Raw genomic sequence first — 27,020 nt, 5'->3', positions numbered from 1 at the left:
ACTCAAAAACATGAATCATGGCGTGTTGATTTCAGGAAAAAAAAAAACATGCAATCCTTGCTCTCCTTTCCTTCTTTTGAATTCCGTGGAAGTAATCCTTCGGACTCCTGAAAGCTTGATTTAGGTTTGGTGGGCCTGTTGGAATCGAAATGATTTTTTTTATTTGATTAAGATGTTTCATACATGATGTAAGTCATAAATAAAAGGCATTTTCATTTCCAGGTTCCTAATCATTGTACCTTCTCTTTTGAGGGGAGCCTAATAGCTGTACTTTTGTGTTTATTTCAGCATTGAGAAAAGAACAAACCCCTTTGTGCTCTCAGAAAAATATAGTGTTCAGAAAAGAAAGACTGCTTACAGAAGGAATATCAAATATATATCATAGTACGATTTGCTTTTTTATTTGATTAAGATGTATCATTCATGATGTGAAGTTATAATTAAAAGGCGTTTCCATTTCCCGTGTTTATGATCATTTTAGGTTTTCTTTTTCTTTTTTTTTTTTGACAACCAGGTTTTCTTTTTCAAGGGAACCTCATAGCTGTACTTCTGCATTTCCATTTGCCATGTTTCTGATTATTTTGCATTTTCTTTTGAAGGGGACCTCACAACTGTACTTTTATACTCCATCCATTTCACATTATAAAATGTTTTGATTTTTTAAGTTAAACTTCTTATAATTTGACCAAAATAGCAACATTTTCAATACCAAACAAACATATCATCGAAATATGTTCAATGTTAGATGTAATATGTTAAGTTGTGATCCAAATTCATTTGCACTTAATAAAGACCAGCTTCCCAGCTTCTGCCGTAATGGAGCGGAGGCCCGTCGCCGGGAGGCTTGGGCCGGAGCGTAGGGTTCCACCATATATATATATATATATATATATATATATATATATATATATATATATGTGTGTGTGTGTGTGTGTGTGTGTGTGTGTGTGTGTGTGTGTGTGTATGTATGTATGTATGTAAGTCGCCGTGCGGCGTTGTAAACTCACCTCAGATATAGTGAAGATATTTTGCTGGCTGGCGCCCGTGGTTTTTCTCTCCTGTTTTGGGAGGGTTTTCCACGTTAAATCTCGTGTCTTTTATGATTGATCTATTGTTTTTTATCGTTTGTTCGTCTATCGTTTTCTGACATAATAAAGTTATATTATAAGAGTTGTTATGTTTCTCTTGATCAATTTATAGAAGTTTAACTTAGAAAAAATAAAAATGGCTAATGATATAAAATTAAGGAGGAAGTATTATCGTGAGAATGTTCAGAAAAGAAAGGCTGCTTACAAAACCAGCATCAAATAGATATAATATAATTTGAGTGAATGTTTTGAATATAACAGGCAAACAAAACTACATTTCATAGAAAAATAATTCAATCCAAACAAGTTCATAATTGCTCTTAAAAAAAGCGCAGAAAAGCCGGAGGGGGACAGCCCTTTAGTAGTAGCTTAGGTCACTCATAATGCAATTGATTCCCTCTTAATGATTTCTAACGAAAAAATGCTTGCTTAAGCAAGGGCATCTGTCCAACTTTTTTTATTTTTAAAGAAAAGCAATTTGCAGATAACCTGCTCATTAGCACTTTGTGATTGACAATCTCATCCTCACTTTACATAACCTCTCTTGAACTTGACAGTACTAATTGAAAAATGTAACCAAGAAAAACACAAGTCAGAGTACACATACGTGTTACATCGGAATTCAGGATTAATTACGCTTTAACCTCTACAAATCAACGACTTTGTTTGATGTGCATATCCTGTTTCAGAATTAGTTCGTCGAGTCACCGTGTGACCACTAGAGCCGTCAAGAAACACCACCACGCGCACGATGGAGACGTCGAGAGCAGAGACATTTCATGGCTTCAACCATTGGAAAACCGACCCGAATCCATCATATATTGCGTGCACTGGTTAATGGTCCTAAATTTTCAGAAAATTTCACCAAGCTAGAGTTCTGCCGACTTCTGAAGAAATAGACAGGCAGTTGTATGCCAGTCTAAAATTTAGACCCAATAAACCACGGAGTGAACAATTACCCAACTTACCGAAAAAACTTAAAACAGATAAGCTTCTCTTCTCACCCAATGTACATGTTATGCATGCGTGCGCTGTTTCAGTTCCTGAAATTTCGATTCTGCCGTGTCATTTTCCTTGCTTGTTGTGAGTAGGATAGTGATCGCACTGCACTAAGTTTCCAGCTAAGCATCGGACTCTAGGGCGTTATTAGTCGCTGAAAGTCTCCATTTCTCCAGTTTGGATAAGTGCTAAGCTTAATCCATCTTCAGGCTGCAGGGTTCTGATTGGCCAAAGCCAGAGAGCATGCCACATGCCGTGCAATCTTGGCGTTTTTAAGCTGAAGACATGCATGTGCGACGCTTGGATTCTTCCTATTAAATTGTATTGCGCACGTAAGAGTCCAGTAATTGCCTACTGCAGCTACCGGTAATACTGACGAGAGAGAACTAAATGTCAGAAGCTGTGCACAACACTGATCGAAGCGGCAGCAGGTTGGCAAATCTTGTAGGAGAGAAACTGTGAGTGTGTCTCAAGTTCATGTCTCCCTTTCAGATGGAGAGAGCTGCCTAAACCAGCTCCTAATGCAGTGCTTGATCAGTTAACAGTTAGTCTCATGCCTGGATGGCCGTTACTGCGATTACAGAATCTTGTAGTTGTAGCTACTACTCCTTCGGTGTACTTTTTCTCCTGAAAATGAAGATGAAGATGAAAATTAAGTTTTTTACGCAAAACAAGGTGGTATTAATGTATGATTGCTTAAGTTTTAATTATTACAAACTTAAAAAATAGATTAATATGATATTTTAAAGTAACTTTTATATAAAAAGTTTTTTCACGAAACACACCATTTATCAGTTTTAAAAGCATACCTTAAAAATCTTAATTTTTATCTAGCTTTTGTTGGAGAAAACTCATGACATGTCTCTGATGACTCCATCGTCCATCAAACACTGTATTGCCGGACCATTCGCCAATTAGGGCATGTACAACGGTGTTTATCAGTGGTCTCTCTCTATTGCCATACAAGTAAATTTGATGACATGGAAGAAAGAAAAAGGAGTATGGTTGTTATGCATGACAACAGCTCAGAGTTGACTCTTAGCATTTATTAGAGCAAATTTTGTTGCATGGTGGTGAAAGAAAGGAAAGAAAAGTAAGAAAAAGTATTTTGATACATTAATGATTAGAGGCCATATTGTCTCTAACTGTTGTAGGATGTTATTAGTCTCTAAATAACGTAGAGCTTATATCTGACTCCTTGTAAGTGCCCTTAAGATGAACAGAAACACCACCGATTCTATCAACCTCGGGAAGGTCACACAAAAGACACGCGATTCCCTGGCGATATAGCGGCGATTGGCATAGCAAAAATCAGCTCAGATAAGATGTTTCTGGCCTTTCTGGGGCCTACGCGTTTTGGCAGGTTGCTGCTGATGCATGGCAAGAGAGCTCGCTTTTGGGGATTTGATCGAGGTTGTTTTTAGGGAAAGAGAGAAAGAATCAGAGAACGTGTCTCTGTCAAGGTTAGCTGATCGGATTATCCTGATACACTCTGCCCATAATGCCGGAGATTCAGGATATGTGCGAGCTGGTGCGCTTGTGCAGTCTAATGCGGCTGCTAATCTAACTTGTGGTACTATATTAGGCCAAGTACACCCAGGGCAGGTAGATGATTATTAAAGGATACCAACCAATATATATCTCCGGACGAGCTTAATTAGCACCGAATAATCACGCGTATTTCGTGTTACCTAAGTTGTATGCACGACAAGTTCATCAGTAGTATAATTTCTCATGTCTAGTCTCTTCTTCGAGTCTCATACTTTCATACGGGAAACAGAGGTGCGTTGCAATTTTTTTATGTTAATCATATAAGCTAGGATTCGAAATCGAGAATTTCAACTCTGATGACATAATAAATCACATAATAGATAATAGTATTAGATAATTAATCCGCATTGTGGCACGAGCGGAGAAATAAAATTTACTTCCACACGAGATGTATCTGCAATTCAGACACGTTAATTTTACACGATTATATTTATATGCTCTCTATTGTCCTATTGATAGTATCTTTACTTATCAATAGTATTGTCAGTAGAAGTAATCTCAATAATTAATTTTATGAGTTTTACTATGAGTAGAAAGAATTATTTTTTGTTACCACTAGTTAGTTTGATAGTATAAATATATGCAATGATTAAAAAAATGGTCAGATTGATTATTGGAGAACCATTTTTTACAAATACTTCTTCCGTTTCAGAATATAAATCGTTTTGATTTTAGCCGAAATCAAACTACTTCAAGTTTGATCAAGTTTGTAGAAAACAGTAGTAACATTTTCAACCCAAGACAAATATATTATGAAAGTATATTCAACTATAATAAACTAATTTGGTTTTGTAAATATTACTATATTTATCTATAAACTTTGTTAAATTTAAAGTAGTGTGATTTTGATCAAAGTTAAAATGACTTTGATCATCTCCAATAGTGTTGCAATCCCATTCTCCAAGTCAAAATTTGGGAAATTTGAACTAAAAATGGACTCTAATAGACTTGCTATTTGGATGGCCAAGCCATCTAGTTGGCCAAACTGACTCCCTTACTCACAAACTTTGCTAGCCAAAGCCCGCTTGCCATCCGTGGGGCCCACACCTTCTCCTCCTCTCTCTCTTTAATTCCCTGCACACTCTTTGATCCGTCGGAGCCCACCCGTTGTGTCGCTGCCTCTTCCACCAGCGGACGGAGAGGCCTCCCACCCGCCGGGTCGCCGCCTCCACTACCTACGCCCTCGTCCTTTGCTGCCTCATCCCAGTCGAAGTCCAGGAAGGAAGGAGGGGGAGGCATCATCGTCTTGGGAAGCCTCCGCCCGAGCTCCATGCGGCATCGAAATGGGTTGTGCTGATAGCAGAGGAAAGAGGGGATCGGCACCTCCTACCACCGCATCTCGTGGGCGAGCAACCTCACGCTCCTTGGCTTCACCTCGCTCATCCGGGACGCGGCTGGCTTCGTGCTCACCACCTCGTTCCGCGACGGCGTCAGCACCAGCCGCACGGTCTTCTTGGAGCACCATCCTCACATGCCGCTACCCATCACCTCCCCTCTTCTAGGACCGACACCGCCGCTCCCATGGCCAAATCGTGTTGTCCATATTGAGCCCTTGTCAGCGCCGCCTGCCGCTCGCCTCATTCGCCGTTGTTGGCCACCCCCAACACCGGTGAGGGAGGGAGGGCACGACGGCGGGGCAGCAGCAAGCTTGTCTTGCAACTGCATAGATATGTCGTCGCTGTCCGCTATCCGTCGTCGCCGCAACAGAGAGAGAGGGGGGGCCAAGAAGGAGCTCAGGGTTGCCCCAACAGGAGGAGAAGAAGAGGGGGAGAAAGAAGAGGAAGAATAGGGGTAGTAGAGGCTGGCATATAGGTCCTAATGTCATAGACTCAAAATAGAGAGAATAAATGGAGAATTTGTTGGAGTACTGACCAACGAGTTTGACTTGCTAAATTAATTGGAGAGTTGGCTATATGAATATTTAGAGAGTCTGATTTGGGTAGTCTGTTGAAAATGCTTTTATAATCTGAAACGGGTGGTGAAACGGATGAAGTAGTATATTATGGAGCTTGCTGACGGAATGACAAGTGCATATGGGCCTACTTGGGCTAAAAAACTACCCGAATTATAGTCAAATGCCAAACGGGGCATGGCCTCCGGCGAGAATAAGAAATGCCAAAGCCCGCGAAAATATCATGAACACCACGCAGGAGACGGTCCGGAGCGGTTCAACGGCGATGGGCGCTGGCGCGAGGCGACGAGAGGTTTAGCGTTTGGCGAGTGATTATTTTAGCAGAGATGGTTAGGACCTCGTTTTCATCAGGAATTTTCTAGCGGAAGCCAGATGGATTCCATTTCGCTTGCTACGTGTATCATGCTGGAGCCTCCCACCCACGTGAAAGTCTCCTCTCCGCCAGCAGAAAGCCAGATACCCAGCTCCTGCCTGCTTCTCTGCAATTTACAACGACGCGATGGTTAGCTCACGATGCACGGGCGTGTAGCGTAATAACCAGGTAAATCAGTGAGCAAACGGAACCAATTCAGAATTGCAATTTAAGAACTGCACACACGAATTCAATTTTTTTTCTTTTTTCTTTGACACCACTGCACACGATTTTCTGGCCACGTGTAGACGGTGCTTCGTGCTTAATTTAACGTTTTACTACTGTGACTGCAGGCAGTAGACGTAGAGCGGTACAGCTTGCAGCCTTACAGCCTACAGGCCCTGGAGGGCTCCAGCATAACGCATGGAGTGCAAGCAAACTGAAGCTTAGCTTAATCAACCCAGCCAACGCGCGATCGCGGCGGAAGCGACGATGATTTTGTCTCGCGAAGCGTTTGCACCTTGCATGCTTGCCCACTCTGCCGCCGGGGTTGGGGTGGACGGGTGGTGTCTCGTCAGTCGTACGTACGCACGTCTCCATGTGGACGCATGTACCATCTTGGGGTTGAGTGTTCGGCAACCCCGCTCGCTTCGCTTCACTTGCAGCGTCGTGTACTCGTGTGCATGTTGGTGGGCCAACACAGGAGATCGATGCACGCGTTGATGGGCCAACCAAGAGATCGGGTCCGTTTCAAGGAAGGAATAAGTTCATCTTAAGCCCTGTAATTTGTCGACGAATCCGATTTTTCATCCTTCAATCGAGAAACAGATATAACGGATCGCTCACTATGAGAATTGGTGATGTCTCGTCAGTCTTCACGTACGTCTCCATGTGGGTTGAGTGTTCGGCAACCTGCTCGTTTTTTTTCTTGAACGATTCGTACGAGACGGTGCGAAGTTCTATTGATATAGCAGGAAAAAAATTACAAGATTACAACACTGGATGGTCGTAACCAGGAAAAAAGCAAAAAATATACCACCACCCACACACCGACAGCGCCAACACACAAGCCTAGGAGAAGGCTAGCACCGGACCGGCCGCCGCTAAGCGTGACTGACCGCCGCTAGACCAACAATCCACCACCACTCAACCTCTGCCGCCATGCGGGGCCCCTATTGATGAAAAAATCGAACACACCGGCCTGAGAGATCTGCTTAGCTCCTGTGCAGGTCCAAATATTGATGAGATGCGAGCGTGCCAGTCAGTTTGATCCTGCAACTGACAAAATATACAAATAGTAGATCAAAACAGCCGATCGGCTGACAAGCCGATGGAGTAGTTCTAGCCGATAGTCGATAATAGCCGATGCCGATACCAGCCGATAGCGATAGGGTTTAAGCAATCGGCTATATGTCCAATATAGATAATGATATAAAGGCAATCGGCTGATAATGATGTAATAAAATAACAATATAATCCAGTATAAACCAATCGGCAAATAATGATATGATAAATAAACATCGATCCGAAGGTTAAAGCACACATCGGCTGGAGGTCCGATGTCATGAAAACCGCAAGATTAGATTAAACAGTGAAACCTTTGTTGTCATCGGCTAAATCCAACTTATATATGCAATCCTTATTAGCCGATGCAACGTTCAGATAACTCACCGGCTGAAACCCCGATGAAACCCTTATTGACGATCAATAAGCAGGCTAGAGATTATGGTTCTAAGCACGACTTAGTAGATCAAACTTAACTGATGCAGCACTAAGTATGAAAAGAAACATAATATCTAGACAATCAAGCCGTTGACTGAGTTTTCAGGGTGGTAGATGTCTAAGCTAATCAAATCTAGCAACACGATTTAGCCGATACCGGCAGAAACCCTAAAACGAGAAGCAGCTGATAGAGCTAAATTGATATGCTAGATTAGATTAGCTTAGACATCTACCACCCTGAAAACTCAGTCAACAGCTTGATTGTCTAGATATTATGTTTCTTTTGATCTACTAAGTCGTGCTTAGAACCATAATCTCTAGCCTGCTTATTGATTGCCAATAAGGGTTTCATCGGGGTTTCAGCCGGTGAGTTATCTGGACGTTGCATCGGCTCATAAGGATTGCATATATAAGTTGGATTTAGCCGATGACAACAAAGGTTTCACTGTTTAATCTAATCTTGCGGATTTCATGACATCGGACCTTCAGCCGATGTGTGCTTTAACCTTCGGATCGATGTTTATTTATCATATCATTATTTGCCGATTGGTTTATACTGGATTATGTTGTTATTTTATTACATCACTATCAGTCGATTGCCTTTATATCATTATCTATATTGGACATATAGCCGATTGCTTAAACCCTATCGCTATCGGCTGGTATCGGCATCGGCTATTATCGACTATCGGCTGGAACTACTCCATCGGCTTGTCAGCCGATCGGCTGTTTTGATCTACTATTTGTATATCTTGTCAGTTGTAGGATCAAACTGACTGGGACACTCGCATCTCGTCAATATTTGGACCTGCACAGGAGCTAAGCATATCTCCCAGGCCGGTGTGTTCGATTTTTTCGTCAATACAAATTGGCACGCCTGGTGGGACCACGAATTTTATATCCACATGTCTGATGAAGAAGTCAATGCCAAGATCATGGTTACGGTGGAGAATTTAATGGAGGAACAACAATATTGGCTCGGGGGGCAAGCGCATCAGTTTTAGCATGGTGGAGCGCATCAGTTTTAGCATGGTGGAGCACATCAGTATCGGCTCATGAAAGCCGATTGCAAGAAGCAAAGGAAGATCGGTTTTGGAGTTATCAAGACAAGAAATTTTGAAGCATGAATTCTCATACTCCAAAACTGGGGGGCATGTGTTAACAGTGAAATTTGGTAAGCCCGGAGTAGTCATCGGCTTATAGTCAGCATCGGCTTCGAAGTCCTGAGATTAGCCGATGAGAGTTGTCAAGTCGTCAGTTGCCAGATTCTTGCTATATTCGGTTAAGGAAATTGATCTACTAAAGGAAGCTTATCCAGAAGAGACCGAGTTCAAAGAGAATGCGGCATGGCAAGTTATCTATTAATTAAGAATAGTTTGTTAGTTTCCTTTTATCTTTAGGAAAGTGTGTTTAGTGTCCTATAAGGACTTTATCTTTTCTTTTTATATTTAGGAAAGTTTCTTTCTTGTCCGACAAGGACTTGTATCAACCCGTGGGTATAAATATGTACACCCGGGGTCTATGTAATCTATCCTCACGATCAATACAATTCGGCGCATCGCCACCTTTTACCTTTTCTACTTTTTTTATCGTCCGGCGGGACTTGGCACCTGACGCGGGGCTGCATCGGTGTTCGATCTCAGGCGAAAGGGTAAGTCCAATATTCCGTCAGCCCAGGCAATTGTATCATCTACATTGGTGTCGTTCAAGGCTGCATCAGTACATTCGACCTCTTGGATTGCTCTGGTTTGGATGATATATTTGCCTACCCATTTATCATGTCTCTGTTATTCTAGTCTTAGCATATCAATTTAGCTCTATCGGCTGTCTCTCGCTTTAGGGTTTCTGCCGGTATCGGCTAAATCGCGTTGCTAGATTAGATTAGCCTAGGCATCTACCACCCTGAAAATCAATCAACGGCTTGATTGTCTAAATATTGTGTTTCTTTTTATACTTAGTGCTGCATCAGTTAAGTTTGATCTACTAAGTCGTGCTTAGAACCATAATCTCTAGCCTGCTTATTGATTGCCAATAAGAGTTTCATCGGGGTTTCAGCCAGTGAGTTATCTGGACGTTGCATCGTCTCATAAGGATTGCATATACATATAAGTTGGATTTAGCCGATGACGACAAAGGTTTCACTGTTTAATCTAATCTTGTGGATTTCATAACATCGGACCTCCAGCCGATGTATGCTTTAACCTTCGGATCAGTGCTTATTATATTTTGTTTCTAGCCGATTGGTTTCTACTGGATTATATTGTTATTTTATTACATCATCATCAGCCGGTTGCCTTCATATCATTATTTACATTAGACATATAGCCAATTGCTTAAACCCTATCGCTATCGACTGGTATCGGCATCGGCTATTATCGACTATCGGCTGTAACTACTCCATCGGCTTGTCAGCCGATCGGCTGTTTGATCTATTATTTGCAAATCTTGTCAATTGCAAGATTAAACTGACTGGCACGCCCCCATCTCATTAATCTTTGGACCTGCACAAGAGCTAAGCAGATCTCCCAGGCTGGTGTGTTCGATTTTTTCATCAACAGTTTCTCAGGGCAATCCAAGGAGGTGCGCATTCACTTTATGGATCGACAATGTCAATCCTACATATGATGGTCAAAAGATAACTGAGTCTGAAACACATGTAGAGTACCAGCGAGAGAAGGACCATCAAAATGCAATACATGTTGAACGACGCGGAAGGGGTCGGTAGATAAGCTCAGGCTCGATTTGTCAGGACCGACAAATTTGTATCTTTCATCCATGCTATCTTGTCATTATAATGTTTAATTACTATGTTGTGCTGTTGTATGCGTCACGAATTATAATTTAATGTGACTGTATCGTTCCGATTTCTAAAGTTTCTTTGACGCCACGATACGTTGTATCCTTATAATTTATATGTACCTGCTTATATTTTTATAACTTCCACCTTCAATTGTGTACATGATTCAACATACATGAGAATTATGCATAACTTACAATTTATAGGTAACAAGCCCCCTCCCCCTCATAGCCCTCCAATTTATATGAAAAATTAAATTATTAAAATTTTGTCAAAATGCACGTACTTTGTTCGTTTCAAAACGATACTTTACCTAATTTTAACTGCTAAAAATCAGGTTTATGTAAAATACCTATTTCGTAAAATTTTAAGTGCAAAATAGTTAGATTTATGTAGTTTGAAACTATTCCTCCTTCGACTTCGAAACAATGATTTATGTAGTTTTTACAGTAACAATTAAATATTTCGGTGTAAAAACACCCTTTGTTGGGCTCCAAACCGCCGAAACAACGTAACATTCAATTCTAATAAGTTTTTTCTTGTTTCACAATTTTAAAAGTGATGATTTACTAAATTTTCTAAATGCACCGAGCTAAACACCTGAGGGCTGCTCTTAAAGCTAGCGGCACCCAGCACAGTACCAAACCGCCCTCCGTAAGGGCGGCAAGGGGGCCGCCTGCAAAAAAACAGGGTCCTCGCCGCCTTTTCAGGCGGCCCCCCGCACAGTACTAAACTGCCCTCCGTAAGGGCGGCAAGGGGGCCGCCTGCAAAAAAACCAGGGTCCTCACCGCCCTTTTGCAGGCGGCCCCCCGCACAGTAGTAAACCACCCTCCGTAAGGGCAGCGAGGGGGCCGCCTACAAAATGGCAGGTCACCTATAGACGGCCGTTAGGCGTGCGCTAACGGTGGTCAGCCACGTCATGAAAATCGCCCTCTGCCCTCCCAGAGGGCGGCAGGCGACTAGTTTTGTAAAATTTTGAAACACAAAATTACTTTTGTAAATATTTTAATAAAAAAATTAAAAATAAAAAAAATTCATGGTTGGTGAGCCAACGCAGGAGAGGCACGCATTGATGGGCCAACCAATAGATCGGGCCCCGTTTCACGGAACGAACCATGAGAATACGGGCCATTTTCCGGCTACGGGCCTACGCGAGGGTGAGGCCGTCGCGAAACGACAGGCGGGCCGGACACGTACCTCGGATTCTCCGACGACGACGGCCTCTCCTGCGTAGTCGTCGACTTCGTCGTCAATGGAACTTGCGAAAAAGGCGGTAGTAACCAGCAGCTGTGGCTGCGTCCACGCGCACGTTGTCGCCGCCAATGCCTCTACTTTTAGTGAATTAGTGCCACACGCGGCGTTCACGTGCAGCTGTTGATTTGAGTTGACGCCAACGGAGATGGTCGTTGAGTACAGTCAATCCGTGTTTCAGGTTACTGTCAAAGAGAGGGAAACGGTGAAATTAAACCTCGTGCTGCATGCACGTGTATTGTACTACTAGCTAAACTAGGGAGAAATACCAAAAACGCGAGGAAACTACATTGGGAGAATTGATTAACACGAGAGCACAAATTAATTAGTAACAGAGTGGTCTTTCTCTGCATCGATTAGTTGGCAACACGTTTTGTTTTTGTTCGTTCCACGCATGCGTATCCATATCGATCTTTCATCAAGACGTGGTCGTGGCTATCCATTCGTGCGGATCAACACAGTTTTCCCCGTTCCTTTTCTTCAGGCCTATCCCGCGCGTAGGAATGTACGAGACTCTTCTAACCCAAGAAAAAGACTAACGCGAAATAAGTCAACTGACCTAACATACTTTATTGCCTAACATAGGGCCTGTTTGATCCTCCCTAACTAAAATTAGTCCCTAACTAAAAACTTTAATCTGATCCAGGGACTAAAAGCACATGTACCAAGGGGGGAGAGAAGAGAGAGGCTGCCACTTTAGTCCCTATAAATACCTTTAAGAGATACTAATAGATTTTAGTCCCAATATACACTTTTATCCCTAGTCACCTCTGTTTAGATTCTTAGGGACTAATGGATTAGTCCCATAAACCAAACATGACCATATTACTAAAGGCCAATGAAAATACTGAAAAACACAACATGTTTATGTTTTCAATAGATAAATATGCTAAGAAAATAGATGAAAGCCTCACCCGATCTCTGACTAGAGATAATACTATCCCTGTGGACATCATTATTCTTGTTGAAGGCATCGGAGTAGTAACTCTTTGTTTTTCAGGTGATAATCTAGTCTGGTTTCAAATGGGTGTTTGACAGTCTTTTTGATTTATCCTCCTTAGAGGATTCACGTAGAAGGTCTTACTTCAAAATCGGGGTTTGTATTTGCTATGTCTGTTGCCCATTATAGGAAGTTGGAGATGCTTGTTTGTTTTCTGTTCAGCTTGGCAACAATGAGTTGTGGCGGGTTTTAGTAGTTGTGTCGCTACTTGTTGTTTTCCCTTTATGTGAGTTTTCATTGTTTTTCATTGTTTTTTTCAATTAATATTTGTGCAGATGTAAGGTTCTTAGTCCCGATTTCTCTTATAAATTAGGTTAAAATATTTTTTTCTTCTTAATATAAAGCATGAAATCTCTTCTGCCCTCTTTCTTGAGGTTATCTAAAAAAAATGACAAGCAACAGACAAGGAGAAAAAGTCTAAATAGACTTGACCTTTTTGTTTTCAGGAATGGAATGATTGTAGTCATAGAATGTGTATGCTCCAGAACTTCTAAACATAGTTTTTATTATAAAATATTTCTATATATAAATTCCTAAAAAACTATTTTAGATCTAATTTTGAACTTTATAATCGTTAAATAATTATTATAAATCATTCACTTATTTATTCATTCAGTTCGATTTTTCCTTTGTTATAACACGGCAGATGTAAACACACCACTAAACACATAGCACCACACTCATATATCCGCAAATTCCTCTAAAAGGCTAAAACACACTAGAAAGGACGAAACCAACGACACATTCTTAATCTCATTAAAATTCTATGAAAGCCCCCTTGCTTGTGACCAATATTCAGGTACAGAATCAATGATGTACATCCACATCACCTTAACCTTCTTAGATTTACCGCTCTAACATCCCACATACCGGATTAAAGTCATCATTTAAAAGTGTATTGCGGGGATTGAACTAAATCCTGATTTGGTATTGACACAAACATATACGAAAAAGAACATATTGGACATCACGTTGTAAGCTCGATGTCAATGAATTAAGTTTTCTGTAAACGTCAGTCTGTCATCTTTAAAGCACACAGCACAGTAAAGATACTTCCTCTCTTTTAGAAAAAAGGCAAATCCTGACTACGTATCTAAAGATAATACATGCCTAAATATATAGCAAGGATTTGTCTTTTTTGACGCGGAGTTAGTAAGTCTCGAGAGAAGGAAGAAACGTCCAAAGGTTTTCCGATTAGCTATACAAGGTGGTGAGCTAGATGACCTAAATTTAAAGCCTCATCTCTTTTAATTATTTGATATTAGGTATTTCTCTAATATTCGTGTCTTTTTTAAGTCTTATAATAGAAGGTAAAACATTAATTCCGTAGAAGAAAAAGTAGAATTTTGATATCCTACGAGGCCATGAGTCACATGAGTAAGACGCTCGGTCACGTAAGCACGGGGGCGTCAGCCGCGTCACTGCTGATGCCAACTTGCTGTCGTAGTGAGCACAATCGGTCAAGTCAATGGGGGAGAATGCCAAAATCTCCTTTGTGGGCTTAATTTATATGTGGATCACCATTATCCTCGCACAAAGTTCACGTTTTGGTCCCCCTCCTGTTCGGCGACGGGCGACGTACGGCGCCACTATAAGAAACGTGCCCTATTGCTGTCACGCCGTACTTCCTCCCGCCCACCGGGCAGCTAGCTTAGCTGCCGCCATGGACGACGACGGCGACGGCTCATCGTCACCGACCGACGACAGCGCCGCCGCCGGGCTTTTGCCGCTCTTCAGCCGATCGCCGGTCTGTCCGTCCATCGATATGATCGATCGATCTTTGCGTGTCGTCGTCAATGGCTGATTTGGATTGTTGGTTGTTAATTCGAACATGTGTGATGTGATTGCGCGTGGGTGTGGTGGCTGGGGAGTGTGTACAGGCCGAGGATCTTGAGGAGAAGCTGAGGCGGGCGATGGAGGAGAACGCGCGGCTGACGCGAGCGCTCGACGCCATTCTGGCCGGTCACCACGCCCACCAGCGCGCGCTCTTGGCGCCGTCGCTGTCGCCGCCGCCGCCTTCCGCCACAGCAAGGGCGCCGAGCGTGTCCACCAGCTGCGCGGCGAGGGAGGACGCCGCACCGGCGGTCGCCGCCGCCGCCGCGTCGACGGCATGTCCGTCGAGACAGCAGCCGCCGACCGCGGAGCCACGGCCCAAGGTCAGGACGGTCCGCGTGCGCGCCGACGCCGCCGACGCCACCGACGCCAACAGCATGGTAAAACTCGATCGAACACTTTGAATGCATTGCCATGGCGCTCGATTTCGAGCATGATCTGGACTGAATCTTTTCCCCTTCCTGGCATCGCCAGGCGGAGACCGTGAAGGATGGGTACCAATGGAGGAAGTACGGGCAGAAGGTGACGCGTGACAACCCCTACCCTAGAGCTTACTTCCGCTGCGCATTCGCGCCGTCTTGCCCCGTCAAGAAGAAGGTACAGAAGCAAGAGAAATGAACATAACAGAAAATGATTGCATTTTTTCGAGTAATCTTACTATGCGCACGAGGTTTCAAATTTTACAATAAAAAATTTAATTGCCTTTCTGGTTATATAATTTTTCAAATTTCAATTTACAATGAACCGAAATTACCGACAGCTCCCTCTCTTAGGAGTGACGAATTTTCAGAGTTGTTAAAAAAAGTTACAAGCTTACCCGTAAAAAGCATATGTTAAACAACCTATGGTAAACGGATCCTCGTGTACGGGGTATCAACCTTAAAATCTCGGGTTATTTGTGGCTTTGACTTAGATTTCTTCTTAGCTTAAAAAAGGCTGTGGGGATACATTTTTCCCCATCCATCGAGTTTTTATTATAAGTTTTATTTCCGAAAACATGTACGCCCTCCGTCTCCAAAATAAAAACAGTATAGAAGGGGATGTGACCCTTATGTTGGTTTTTTTTAGAACGGAGGGAGTTCAGTTTATTGCTGAATTTTGACCTCGGGCTCTATGTTATATGTAGCTCCAAAGATGTGCGGAGGATAGGTCAATGCTAGTGGCGACCTACGAGGGAGAACACAACCATGCCCTGTCCACGCAGACAACCGAATTCGTCGCCAGCGGCTGCACTACGAGCCAGCACGCCGGGGGGTCGTCGTCGTCGCCGCTGCCGTGCTCCATCTCCATCAACTCGTCGGGCCGCACGATCACACTCGACCTGACGAACCAAGCAGGGTCCGGATCGATCGCGAGCTGCGGCGTCGAGGCGGCCGCCGTCTCCGGCGAGCTCGTCACGGTGCTCTCGCCGGAGTTGAGGAGGCACCTCGTGGAGGAGGTGGTGCAAGTGCTCAAGAACGACGCCGAGTTCGTGGAGGCCGTGACCAACGCCGTGGCCGCTAGAGTTGTGGATCAAATCCCACACATTCCTGTTCATTTGTAGTTGTTTTTTTTTTCTCTTTGAGAACGTTGATTTGTAGTTTGTAGGCAGTATATATATCCCAAAATGCTTGCAAGTATATGTACACATGTATTCGCAAATGTGAGTATATACCTATGCCGCTTTTGCTATACGTCAGTTGCCTAATAGTTTTATTGCTTTTCTATTTAGCGATCCCCGAACACACTTTTTATTTGTTAGCGAGCTAAACTTATATAATGTATAAATTATTAAATATTGCAATACGTAAATCTATAATCTTAGTATAAATTTGTCGCAACTTTTAATATGAATTATTGTGTAGGGAAAAATTTTAGCATCAAGATTGAAATGGAACCAATATATACCACCAAAACTTTATTAATGTCCTTAACAAATTAAAAACATTCCATAGGCTTTTAACACCGTAACCTCACAAAACTTCTAAAACACACTACTCTGTTCCCTTTATCCATAAATATAAGAATTTATAATGTTTATTTTAATAGAGATGGAAAACTAGATAGTTGTGATTGGTTCAAATAAGTGAGTAGGTGAAGAAGTTTCAATTTCTAGGATAAATTTTTAAGCATTAGAAGTTATTATATTTTAACATTTTAGAAAGTACTATGTAAAATATGGCCATGTGTATCCTATTTAGTAGAAAGATCAGAATTTACTACCCACAATAAAAACCAAATTTCCACATACTTTAATTTTATTTCTACAGACAGATCATAAAGGAAATCCCGTTTGAGATAATAGCGAGTGCGCCCAAGGGCAGCCCATATATATCAAGTCAAGGTTATTAATGTGAATACCCAAAATTTTTGATAAAAAAACATATATACAATATGTGATGTGTATGTGCATGAAAATGACAAAAAGTAGGTTGTATTCAACCCAAGAGGCATTATTCAACACATAATATATACGCTATATATTATATAATTAATACTATGTGATACTTCCTCCGTGCCACAATGTAAGACTTTCTAGTATTACCCACATTCATATAGATGCTAATGAAATATCTACATTCATTAGCATCTATACAAATGTGGGCAATGCTAGAAAGTCTTACATTGTGAAACGGAGGGAGTAATACATGTCAAATATTAGCCTTTTGGTAGTATTTTCTTTTACCCCTTCACATTTAATAAAAAACATCAAACTCCTAGACTTGCCCGTGAGTACGCTCTGTGGTCTAAAACTGCATATGAAAATCATTTTTCAGATACGGTTCTATGGGAGAACCACCTTTGAAAATTAAACATTCCTATCTTTAAATATATAGATATATATTTTCATATAAAGTTAGATGAAGAAAAACTTTATATGAAAACTGTATCTCTCGACAAAGTTTGTAGTTTTAGGTTTTTACATAGTTCAGGGGTCTAAGATACTCGTTATAAGCTCTAAAAATGAAAATTTCATTTATAGAGACTATTGTCGTAAGATGACGTTTGGTAAGCTTAAGGATTTCCCAGATGGGGCTAGAAACCCGAACAGATAAAGAATACAAGACCTACTTTGGAAAGATCTTTAATACCTATTAGGATTCAGCCAAGACTATGCTAAGGATTACAAATATGTCCCTCCCAAATACTGAAGTGATCCAAGGGTTTAAATATATGGCCCCAAGTGAGGTTCACGCCTAGAATCAACTCACCTACTATCCATCATTAATCGAGCCATACACCAACCAAGGAGTTATTGATGACTGATCCACTGACCACCCTCCTGCATTCCATCTCATTAGAATCTCCTACGAGGCTTAGCCTATTAGATCAAATGATTTCCATACATATCCTTATAACCATATTATTATTATTTATCAATCCTAACATGATGTAAGATTTACTATTTTGAGGAGGACTCAAACCCGTATAAAAATCTCTCTGTATCTAACTTGCATATCCGAAAGAGAAGACAAAACACAAGAGCTAGGTACGTATACATTTTACTATACTCAGATATTTATCGAAGACAACAACCATATAAAAATGCATTTCTAGAGACGGCTGGATTAACCAACCGCATGTGAAAATGTAACATTTTCTCTGGCGGTTGGTTAATTACAAGCTACGCAGTTACTTGACAAAGAAGAGAAAACTCCCCGTTAACCGAATAAACAGAAAAGAAAATTAATTGACGGCGACCTTGAAGAGAACTTGAAATTCTGGAGGGATCAGAGAAAACCAAAGCCAAAGCGACGGACGTCATTCCGCGTGACGTGCTGCGGGATGCGTCACGGAGACACGCAACGCGCGGGCGGACGCACGCACAACGTTTTTTCAGCGATCGATCGAGAGATTCTCCGTTTTTCACCGGGTCGTCTCGTCATGGCGTCGTCGTCGTCCTCTCGTACGTGGTTTTCATCACGTCGTAGTACGTATGTCTCTACTCTACGTACGTGGCGATACTATTCCCTGTTGCCTTGCAACTATTGAGAATATGACTTGAACCAATGACCTGGCCTGCTCTTGACTTGCATGCAAAATTCTCACAAGAGGCAGGGCATGCATCCCAGCAACTCGGCCACTTGTCTACAGGCACAATCTCACTTATTTTTGGAGACTTGACTATAAGTTAGGTATTGTTATTACCACATGGTGTGTTTAGGTTACAAAATACTCCAACATATAAGTTATATATGAAATCTAATAGGCTATGTACATCCTTTGGGCACTATTGGAGAAAGTTGCTTTAGTCCTAATTTGCAACCTCCTTTTAATCTCGGGTTACAAATCGGGACCCCGAATCTAGGACTAAAGATGGGTATCTTTAGTCCCGGTTGGTGGTGTGTTTTTTTTCTTTTTTTTCATTGTTTTTACTGCTTGCATATTGATTTTCCTAAATCAAAGATTCACATATAAGATCACATATTCACAATACAGATCAAATACATGACAAATTCTCAAAAACAAATATATTACAGATCACAGATTCACATACCATCATCCATTCATCCAAGAACACATTAATCATCAACATCACCCATGAGATCTCATCCACGAACACAATCATGAACCAAAAAAAAATCAAAATCACAAATCATGAACACAATCACAAATCATGAGAGCAGCATCTGCTCTGCCACCACCACGGCCGGCCGCCCCTTCACCTCATCCTCTCTGCCACTCCTATTCTTCTTCTCCCCACCGCGCCCCACCATCTGCTTGTTGCGGCTGCTGGTACCTGCCGTGGCCCGGATCCAGCCAGATCCGCCCACGACTGCCACCAGAGACACCGCCACTGTTGCCGAAGATGCCGTCACCACCACCAAATCCGCCGTGGGAGGGAGGCGAGAGGGAGAGGAGGGAGACTAGAGGGAGAGGAGGAGGGGGCGAGTGCCGCCGGCGAGGGGGCGGGGGAGGCGAGAGGGAGAGGAGGGAGCAGGGGGGGGCGAGAGGTGGAGGGGTCGGAGGGAGTGGAGGGAGAGGAGATAAGGCGGAGGGAGGGGGCGGACGAGAGAGAGAGAGAGGGTCACGTGTTCGCCGTGAGGAGATAAGGACGAGTAAGGGGTGGCGTGCGGCTACAGTTTTCTTTTCAATCTTTCGTCCCGGTTGGTATAAACAACCGAAACTAAAGTGTTGATCTTTAGTCCCGGTTGCTAACACCAACCGGGACTAAACATCAAAAAGTTTCATGGGCTTTTTAACCAGGGCTAAAAATGATCTTTAGTCCCGGTTCCTATTCGAACCGGGACTATTGTGGATTTTGCACCAACCAGTAAAGATCAGTTCTCCAGTAGCGGGGGTGTAGAGGCCGTTTTAATCCATCATCTAAAAAAATATGAAATCTAGTTCTATTTTAAAAATCTATTAGATAGAAATTTTCGTTGTACCTAGAGAAGTAGAATGTAAGAGTTGTACTTTTAGGTCCAACATCACCAATTTTACTTAGGACAATCCCCTAATTTTACTACGAAAAGCTCTATAATACTACTTCCAAACATCTGGTGAGGGGCTGATGTCTACCCTACCAAGTATATATGGTACCATATTACTCCGGTCTTTTACGTGTTCATGTAGTTTCAATAAAATTAGATTAAATTTCATCTGACTATAGGTATTATATGGTTTAAGTTGTACAAAACCACAAGGGTTTTGGCATGTAATACTTAACGTCGGGTATTATGCCTATAAAGTTTCACAAAACTATACTATTGATCATTTTGATTTTGATCTGCATACTTTTGAGTCTCACAATTACATCTCAAATTTATGGTTTATTTATCCATCATATAAATACTATATCCATATAACTGTAGTTTTTTTGAGATTTTGATGTAGGAGCATGTTAAATTGGTTAACAATATGGTTTTGTGAAACTTTAAAACCTTAATACTTAGTTATATAATGTGGACCATGATGCATGAGGTTTTATGAAATTTACTTATAAAATTATATTGAAAAAGATTAAAAAACCATACCATAAGCACTTGAAGTTTGACATTCCACCTCATAACTTATTTTGTTGCTAATGCCTAGCCTCCTACTTAGTTTTATTGAAAAACCACCCTAGTACTTACGTGCTTAACCGAATCAACGTGTTTTCATAAATTATGAGCTGTCAATATGGTTTCTACCAAACTTAATTAAATACTTCTATAAGTATAGTCTCAACAATTTGTTTTTTGAGATTACATAACTTGAATTGCTGATAAGAGCTTAAACGTTGTCGTCTGAGTTTCGCTATATGTAAAAAAAACAATGAAACATGAAGAATAAATCTAACGCAAGCACTTGGATAAGATTGACTCGGCTACCTTAGCCTGTGGCGGCTCCATACGAACAATAACATGCTTATTTGATTAAGTGTATGTGCACATTGAGATGGTTTTTGCAACAAAATTGAGTAGGGATGGGTATTTGCAACAAAATAACTTATAGGGTGGAATATCAAACTATAAGTGACTTATGGGATGGTTATTTCTAATTATATTTGATAAACAATTCTTATCTTTCTTATCTTTGTTCTTATACGAATATATTTCATACAAATATAGTATGAAACAACATGTCCACTTAATTAGTTGGACACACATAATCTCAAAAGGCGATATATATTTTTAATATTGATTAATGCATGCTGTAATTTCTAGGGGAGGAGCTAGAACAAAACAGAGGAGGGGATGCCACTTGCTTAATTTACTCTACTTTATATCAAGTTTAAGTTGATGCTGGTCCCTAAGTTTGTACTGAGAGAGATGCATAGATGGTGAACATAGGTGAGGTATAGCTAAAAGAATTTCTTGATCGGGTTCGTGGGCATTGTAACTTTATTTTTGGTCTTATGGACATTGAACCAAACAGTTTTTTTAGAACAGTTTGTTTTTTATGACATCATACGAACTGCGTCACATACACTCCATATATTGGGCGGCTTCGTTTTACCATGTCAAGTTACAGAAAAGGACAAATCAAGATGAGGTCATTTTTGGAGTTGGGAGATTAACATCGTTTTGAGCCAAGTGGAGACACATCCTTTTGTTTTCCTTGTAAGACTTCATTTGCCAGTTGACGGAGCTATCTTCGTGGACTGGTCTTGGCCGTCTCTTCCACAAGCTAAGAGCATCACCATCATCCTAGTTGTCTCTTTCTGAAAAACATACCTACTAGCTAGGCTACATAAAACCATATTGGAGACATCCTTTTTTCTTGCAACTTTTGTGCACATGCAAGAGTAATTAAATTCCTCCTCACAATTTCCTTTGGAAAATAGGGTGTACTCATAGCTAGCTAAGTTATGACCATATGATACTTGGAAAATTTGACTGCTAATGGATTGTGAAATAAAAAAAAAACTAAAAATGTTCCATTCTATTGCTTATTACTCAGCATTTTCTCTTCGGCTTTGCTATACTTTTAGCGACACATTTCTCCCCAAAATCAGTCAAATTTCTATCCACCCATTGTGTCATGTGCTTTAAATTGTTTTAGTTTCTCCCTAATGCTTGTGCTTGATTCGTCAAAGTATCGGCTAGACCAACAAAACCAAAGTACTATACATTTAGTTCTTTTAGATAATTGAAAATCTGGCATTTACTTCACCAAAAGCTATAACTACTTATTACAATGTTATTAGCTAAAAAACACCTAGATGGTGAAATAATAATTTAAAATTTCAAACCATCCATATTGTGTCATGTTCTTTAATTTGTTTTAGTTTCTCCCTAATGCTTGTGCGTGATTCGTCAGTGTCGGCAAGACCAACAAAACCAACTACACATGTTTTTTTAAGATAATGAAAAATCTAGCATTTACTTCATCATAATCTACAACCATTTATTACAATGTTATTAGCTGAAAAAACACCTAGATGGTGAGAATAATTTAAAGCACACTAAATTAAAAGAGGTACTTTTAGTTCAATTCTATTTATTTAGTCATTCGTTGATTACGCATATTACTGAAAAAGGGAAGATATGCACTACTTGAACTTCGATTTTTTTTTATTGTGTACAATTACAGTGAAAATTTGATAATTACAATATGTAAGATTTAAAAATTACAGTGTAAATATATAGAATTTACAATGTAAGATATGGGAATTACAATTTAATATACGTAGTGAAAATCGTGATTGTTTTTTATTAAAAAGTATGGTGCCACAAAAGGCCTGTGAATTTTACTTTTTTATTAATTGGCGATCTGTCATGAGTGATGAAACCGTTAAAAAAATATACTACCTCTACACATTGACCTTGACTAATCTTATTCGCATGGCTGCGGAAGGGTGACGACGTCATTCATAAATAATTGTGATACGTACGTCATATTAATATGGTAGAGTACCTCTCCTTAAGCTAATTGAATAATAAGGAACTTGCTACGAAGCTTATAAATGGTTAAATTACTCAGCGACTTTGTGACATTATGAGAGAGTGGTATTGAGTCTTCGTAGAATCAGCTTTGAAGTCTTCACATTATTAATTCCCTATATATCCATATCCTAATCCAACCATCTGGGAGACTGGAAGGGAAAACTAAACTAGCTACAACCATTTCCATTTATAATTATCTTCTATCGCGCGCATCAGAGGTGGAATCAACGTGAGGCAAACGAGAAGACCAAACTATATAAATATAGTTAAAATTGAGTGCTTATTTTATAAGTCAAAACATGCGGCGGTACGCTCAGATGGCGACATCTTCATCAATCAATTATTGTACTCCCTTCCTTTCATATGACAAGTCGTTTAACAAGTTTATAGAAAAATATAATACTCTCTCCATCCCATTTTAAATACAATCATGAGTTTTCATGTTAAACTTTGAGTGTCTGTCTTATTTGAAAAAAAAATTATGATTAGTATTTTTATTGTTATTACATGATAAAACATGAATAAAACATGAATGACACTTTATGTGTGACTTATATTTTTATTCTTTTTTAAAAAAAATTAAATTAAACGGACGATCAAAGTTGGGTACGAAAAATCATGGCTACACTTAAAATGGGATAGAGGGAATAGTACAAAACGAACATAGTATGAAAAGATAATGAAATTAATTTGATATTTTAGATGTTACTAATTTTTCTACAAACTTATTCAAACTTAACAAAATTTGACAAAAAAAAAGTCAAACAACTTATAATATGAAACGGACGGAGTACTAACTAAATTCTGTGTACTAAGAAAATTTTGATCAAGATAAGAGAACTTATATATGGGTCTTCAATTAGTCCTTGGAGTGTAAGTGAGATGCTGAATTTATTGGGGCATTAAATTTGAGAGTAGCATATAATTTGACATCCTAGCGCACTTCAGTGACTCACACTAGCTACTGGAAAACTGATCTTTGCTGGGTCGACCCAAAACCACAATAGTCCCGGTTCTTTTTACAGCCATTCTATGATCTTTAGTCTCGATTGGTAACACCAACCCCTGTCGGTAGCCTGTCAGAAGGCCGAGGATCTTTAGTCCTGTTTGGTGTCACAAACCGGAAATAAAGATCACCACTTTAGTTCCGATTACCAACCGGGACTAAAATTGAACGCGTAGTATATAATTCCTCTCCCTTATCCTCTCCACCACAACCAGCCTCCTCACACTTATCCTCTCCTCTACAGCCGGCATCTTATCTTCTCCTCTCCTCACATATCGATCCCTTCCTCCTCTCCTCTCCTTCTCTCCCCCCTCCTCCCCTTCCTCCTCCCATCCCCAGCCCTCTCCTCCCCCTCCTCCCCTCCCATCCGGCGGCCGGCGGCCGGCGGGTCCTCGCCCGGCGGGGCCGCACACGGCAAGCGGCCGACAGGGCCGCGCCCGGTACGAGTGGCAAGCGGCGGCAGGCGGCAGCCGCTGCCGACATCCTTTCTCTCTCTTTATTTTTTTACAATTTGTGATTCATTGAGATGTATAATTTTGTGATTCGTTGCATGGATCTGAGATGTATAATCTGTGATATATTTGATTTGTGTGTAATTTTTTAAGATTTGTGATGTATTTGATTTGTGTGTATAAGTAATTTAAGATTTGTGATGTGAATGTTTTGGGATATTACTTTGATTTGGGATATGCATCCCACTCGATTTGGAAGAAAATACAGGAATTAAACTCTAGCTAAAGAAACAATGAAAAAAAAAGGAGACCTACTAGGACTGCCACTACCTTTCATAGTCCCGGTTGGTAACATCAACCGGGACTAAATATACCTTCTCTGTAGTCCCGTTGGTAACACTGGGACAGCCACTACCTCAGTTTAGTTCCGGTAAAGGGGGTTACCAACCGGGAGTATAAACGGTTTCTTCATCAGTGTCAGGTGATTTGGTACTCCTATATATGTCACTGGAAGAGGGAGAATTTGCACCCTCCAATATAATAACAAATTATCAAATATACCCATTTTTTGGATAATGGAAAACAATATAGGCCTCTACATCCTGACTGTATCCGGCCAATCGAGACTCTGGTGATATTGAACTAATTAAGTTGGAAATCTCATAATAATAAATAATAGTCATACTTCTATCTATTTTCTTATTCTCGAGGTTCTTTGCGTGTGCTAGACATCCGCGCATAGTTATTTATTAATATCTCTGTTATAAAATATAACAATTTTTCGTTATTAGTCTGAAAAATACTTAAATTAATTTTGGGACGAAGGGAGTATTATATTAATTATTTTGTGCACAACTAATCTGCATGTCTTTCTTTCTGCGGTTTTTCTTCTTGTTCTGTACACCTCTATGAGTTTGCAACGGATATCTGGTTTGTCTAGATCTTTGGTTTTACTAAAACTATTTTCTTAAATATTATGTAGCCTTGCAACCCCATTTTATTCGGATCACATAAAAAAATATCAATATATATGACCCGCTTTCAATGAGGGCCTGATACTAATTTCCCATAATGCTGCATATTAAATTGAATTCAAGTTCTCATTTTCCCCCTTATAATTAGGTACTACAAATATTAACTTTTACATAGCGCGCCCACAATTTAGGTAAATAATTCATTCGTGAATGGGAGTTGTGCTATATAACTTCAATTACCCAATTTAAAGGTTCAAATGCTAGTGCCCATAATTAAAATGGTTTATTATGTGTATCCATACCATGTAGGTAGAGATACTAATTTTTTTTATGAAAATGGTACTAATTCTTAAGTAGACTAGTTAAACATATTAATTTACAATTACCTTAGTCCTAAAATGTAACAACTTTTCATTATATATCTAGATGTCCTTGTTGGTTCAAATTAGTTGGTGCATAGAGCAAGTTTAATAGTATAGCCAACTACTGGCTCCAAATTATTTATAGTTAATCTAATAGTTTATTCATACAATAGTTATCTATAAACATATACTAAACCATTAATATATGATCTCATCTCTCATACACACATAACATATTGGAGTCCGTACTATAGCTGGCTACAAATCTGTAGCTCGCTTTTCTTCTCTCTTCTCTTCTCTTCTTTACGTGTGCTTATAGCTGACTTATAGTCTGCTATTGCACTCACTTTCAATGATTCTTAATTGTTGCATATATATCCTTGCACAGAGGTGATGACATTAACGTTTATTGGGTAAGGTAATCAAGTCCTGTCATTATTGACCTTTCTATCAGTTGGTTGGTGATAATGTTATTGACTTGACCGCGCATGTGTGATCAAGTAGCCATTAATTATCCAGTTTGATCAATTAGCCGGTTTTCATCTCGGTGGTTTCAATTCTTCCTCACTAGAAAACGTAACTATGTTTACGAATGCTTCAATGACGATTTTTTTTTCTAATTTTACGTTACAACTACATGCACGCGGATGGACACAAAACCCATGTTTTTTTTAACTACATGAGAACTATTTAATATATAATTTCTTGTATACTGCGATATTTGTAGCAACAAAATTATACTAACTTAATATCACTTAATGATATTATTTCCATCAAATAAAATTTAATTTATATTAGACTAACTGTTGGTTAAATATTCCGATAGCTTAACTTTATAATGTGTGTGTGTGCGTACGCCTTGTTCAATGGGACAGACGGAGTATATATGTACTTAGGCAGCTTTAACCTTTGGATTAGCCGCTTTAACTTTTTTTTTCTCGTAACTGTTACTCTGTTACTTTTTTCTGCTTTATTAGTATATAAACCTAGATTGCTGTTTTTTAAATAAAAGGCAAAGGAGTATGAGCTAAGCCGTGATACATGTACTTGAAAATCAATTTTATTAACAGAGATCTAAAAATGTTTGATTTAATTAGTTGGAAGTTATAGAAAATCAAAATTCAGTTACAGTTTGACGCATCAGCGTTCGTAAAAATTCTGTAGAAAATAGTTATGTACATATATAAATATTTTCCTATGATTTTTGAAGTTTAAAATTTCCAAATCATACAACTAAATCCAGCCGACCCATGGAGATAACATGTGAGTTGCGAGCTATGATCAGCTCATAATGATAGAGGTGGAGCTATAACAAAATGAAGGGTACCACTCGTTTATTTTCATCATATATATATGTCTTTATTTTACTT

At 40.1% G+C, this 27,020-nt stretch overlaps 1 protein-coding gene across 1 annotated transcript; it reads left to right on the top strand.

The window, feature by feature from the left end:
- The first annotated feature begins 14,207 nt into the window (after positions 1 to 14,207).
- On the top strand, positions 14,208 to 16,296 carry LOC4347070 (WRKY transcription factor WRKY62-like). Its single transcript, NM_001422764.1, has 4 exons — positions 14,208 to 14,419; positions 14,553 to 14,885; positions 14,980 to 15,102; positions 15,632 to 16,296. The coding sequence occupies exons 1-4, from the start codon at positions 14,336 to 14,338 to the stop codon at positions 16,046 to 16,048; spliced, it is 957 nt and encodes a 318-aa protein (NP_001409693.1). The 5' UTR covers positions 14,208 to 14,335; the 3' UTR covers positions 16,049 to 16,296.
- Positions 16,297 to 27,020: the final 10,724 nt, after the last annotated feature.

This window comes from Oryza sativa, chromosome 9 (genome assembly GCF_034140825.1).
Source record: "Oryza sativa Japonica Group chromosome 9, ASM3414082v1".
Taxonomy (NCBI): Eukaryota; Viridiplantae; Streptophyta; class Magnoliopsida; order Poales; family Poaceae; genus Oryza; species Oryza sativa.
Note: the sequence above shows the minus strand (reverse complement) of the source record. Positions and strands in the feature narration are given on the sequence as shown.

Coding starts and splice junctions, on each gene's coding strand:
- LOC4347070 (NM_001422764.1), top strand. CDS start 14,336: ATGGACGACGACGGCGACGGCTCATCGTCACCGACCGACGACAGCGCC. Junction 14,420..14,552: donor CGCTCTTCAGCCGATCGCCG/GTCTGTCCGTCC, acceptor GAGTGTGTACAG/GCCGAGGATCTTGAGGAGAA. Junction 15,103..15,631: donor CTTGCCCCGTCAAGAAGAAG/GTACAGAAGCAA, acceptor TGTTATATGTAG/CTCCAAAGATGTGCGGAGGA.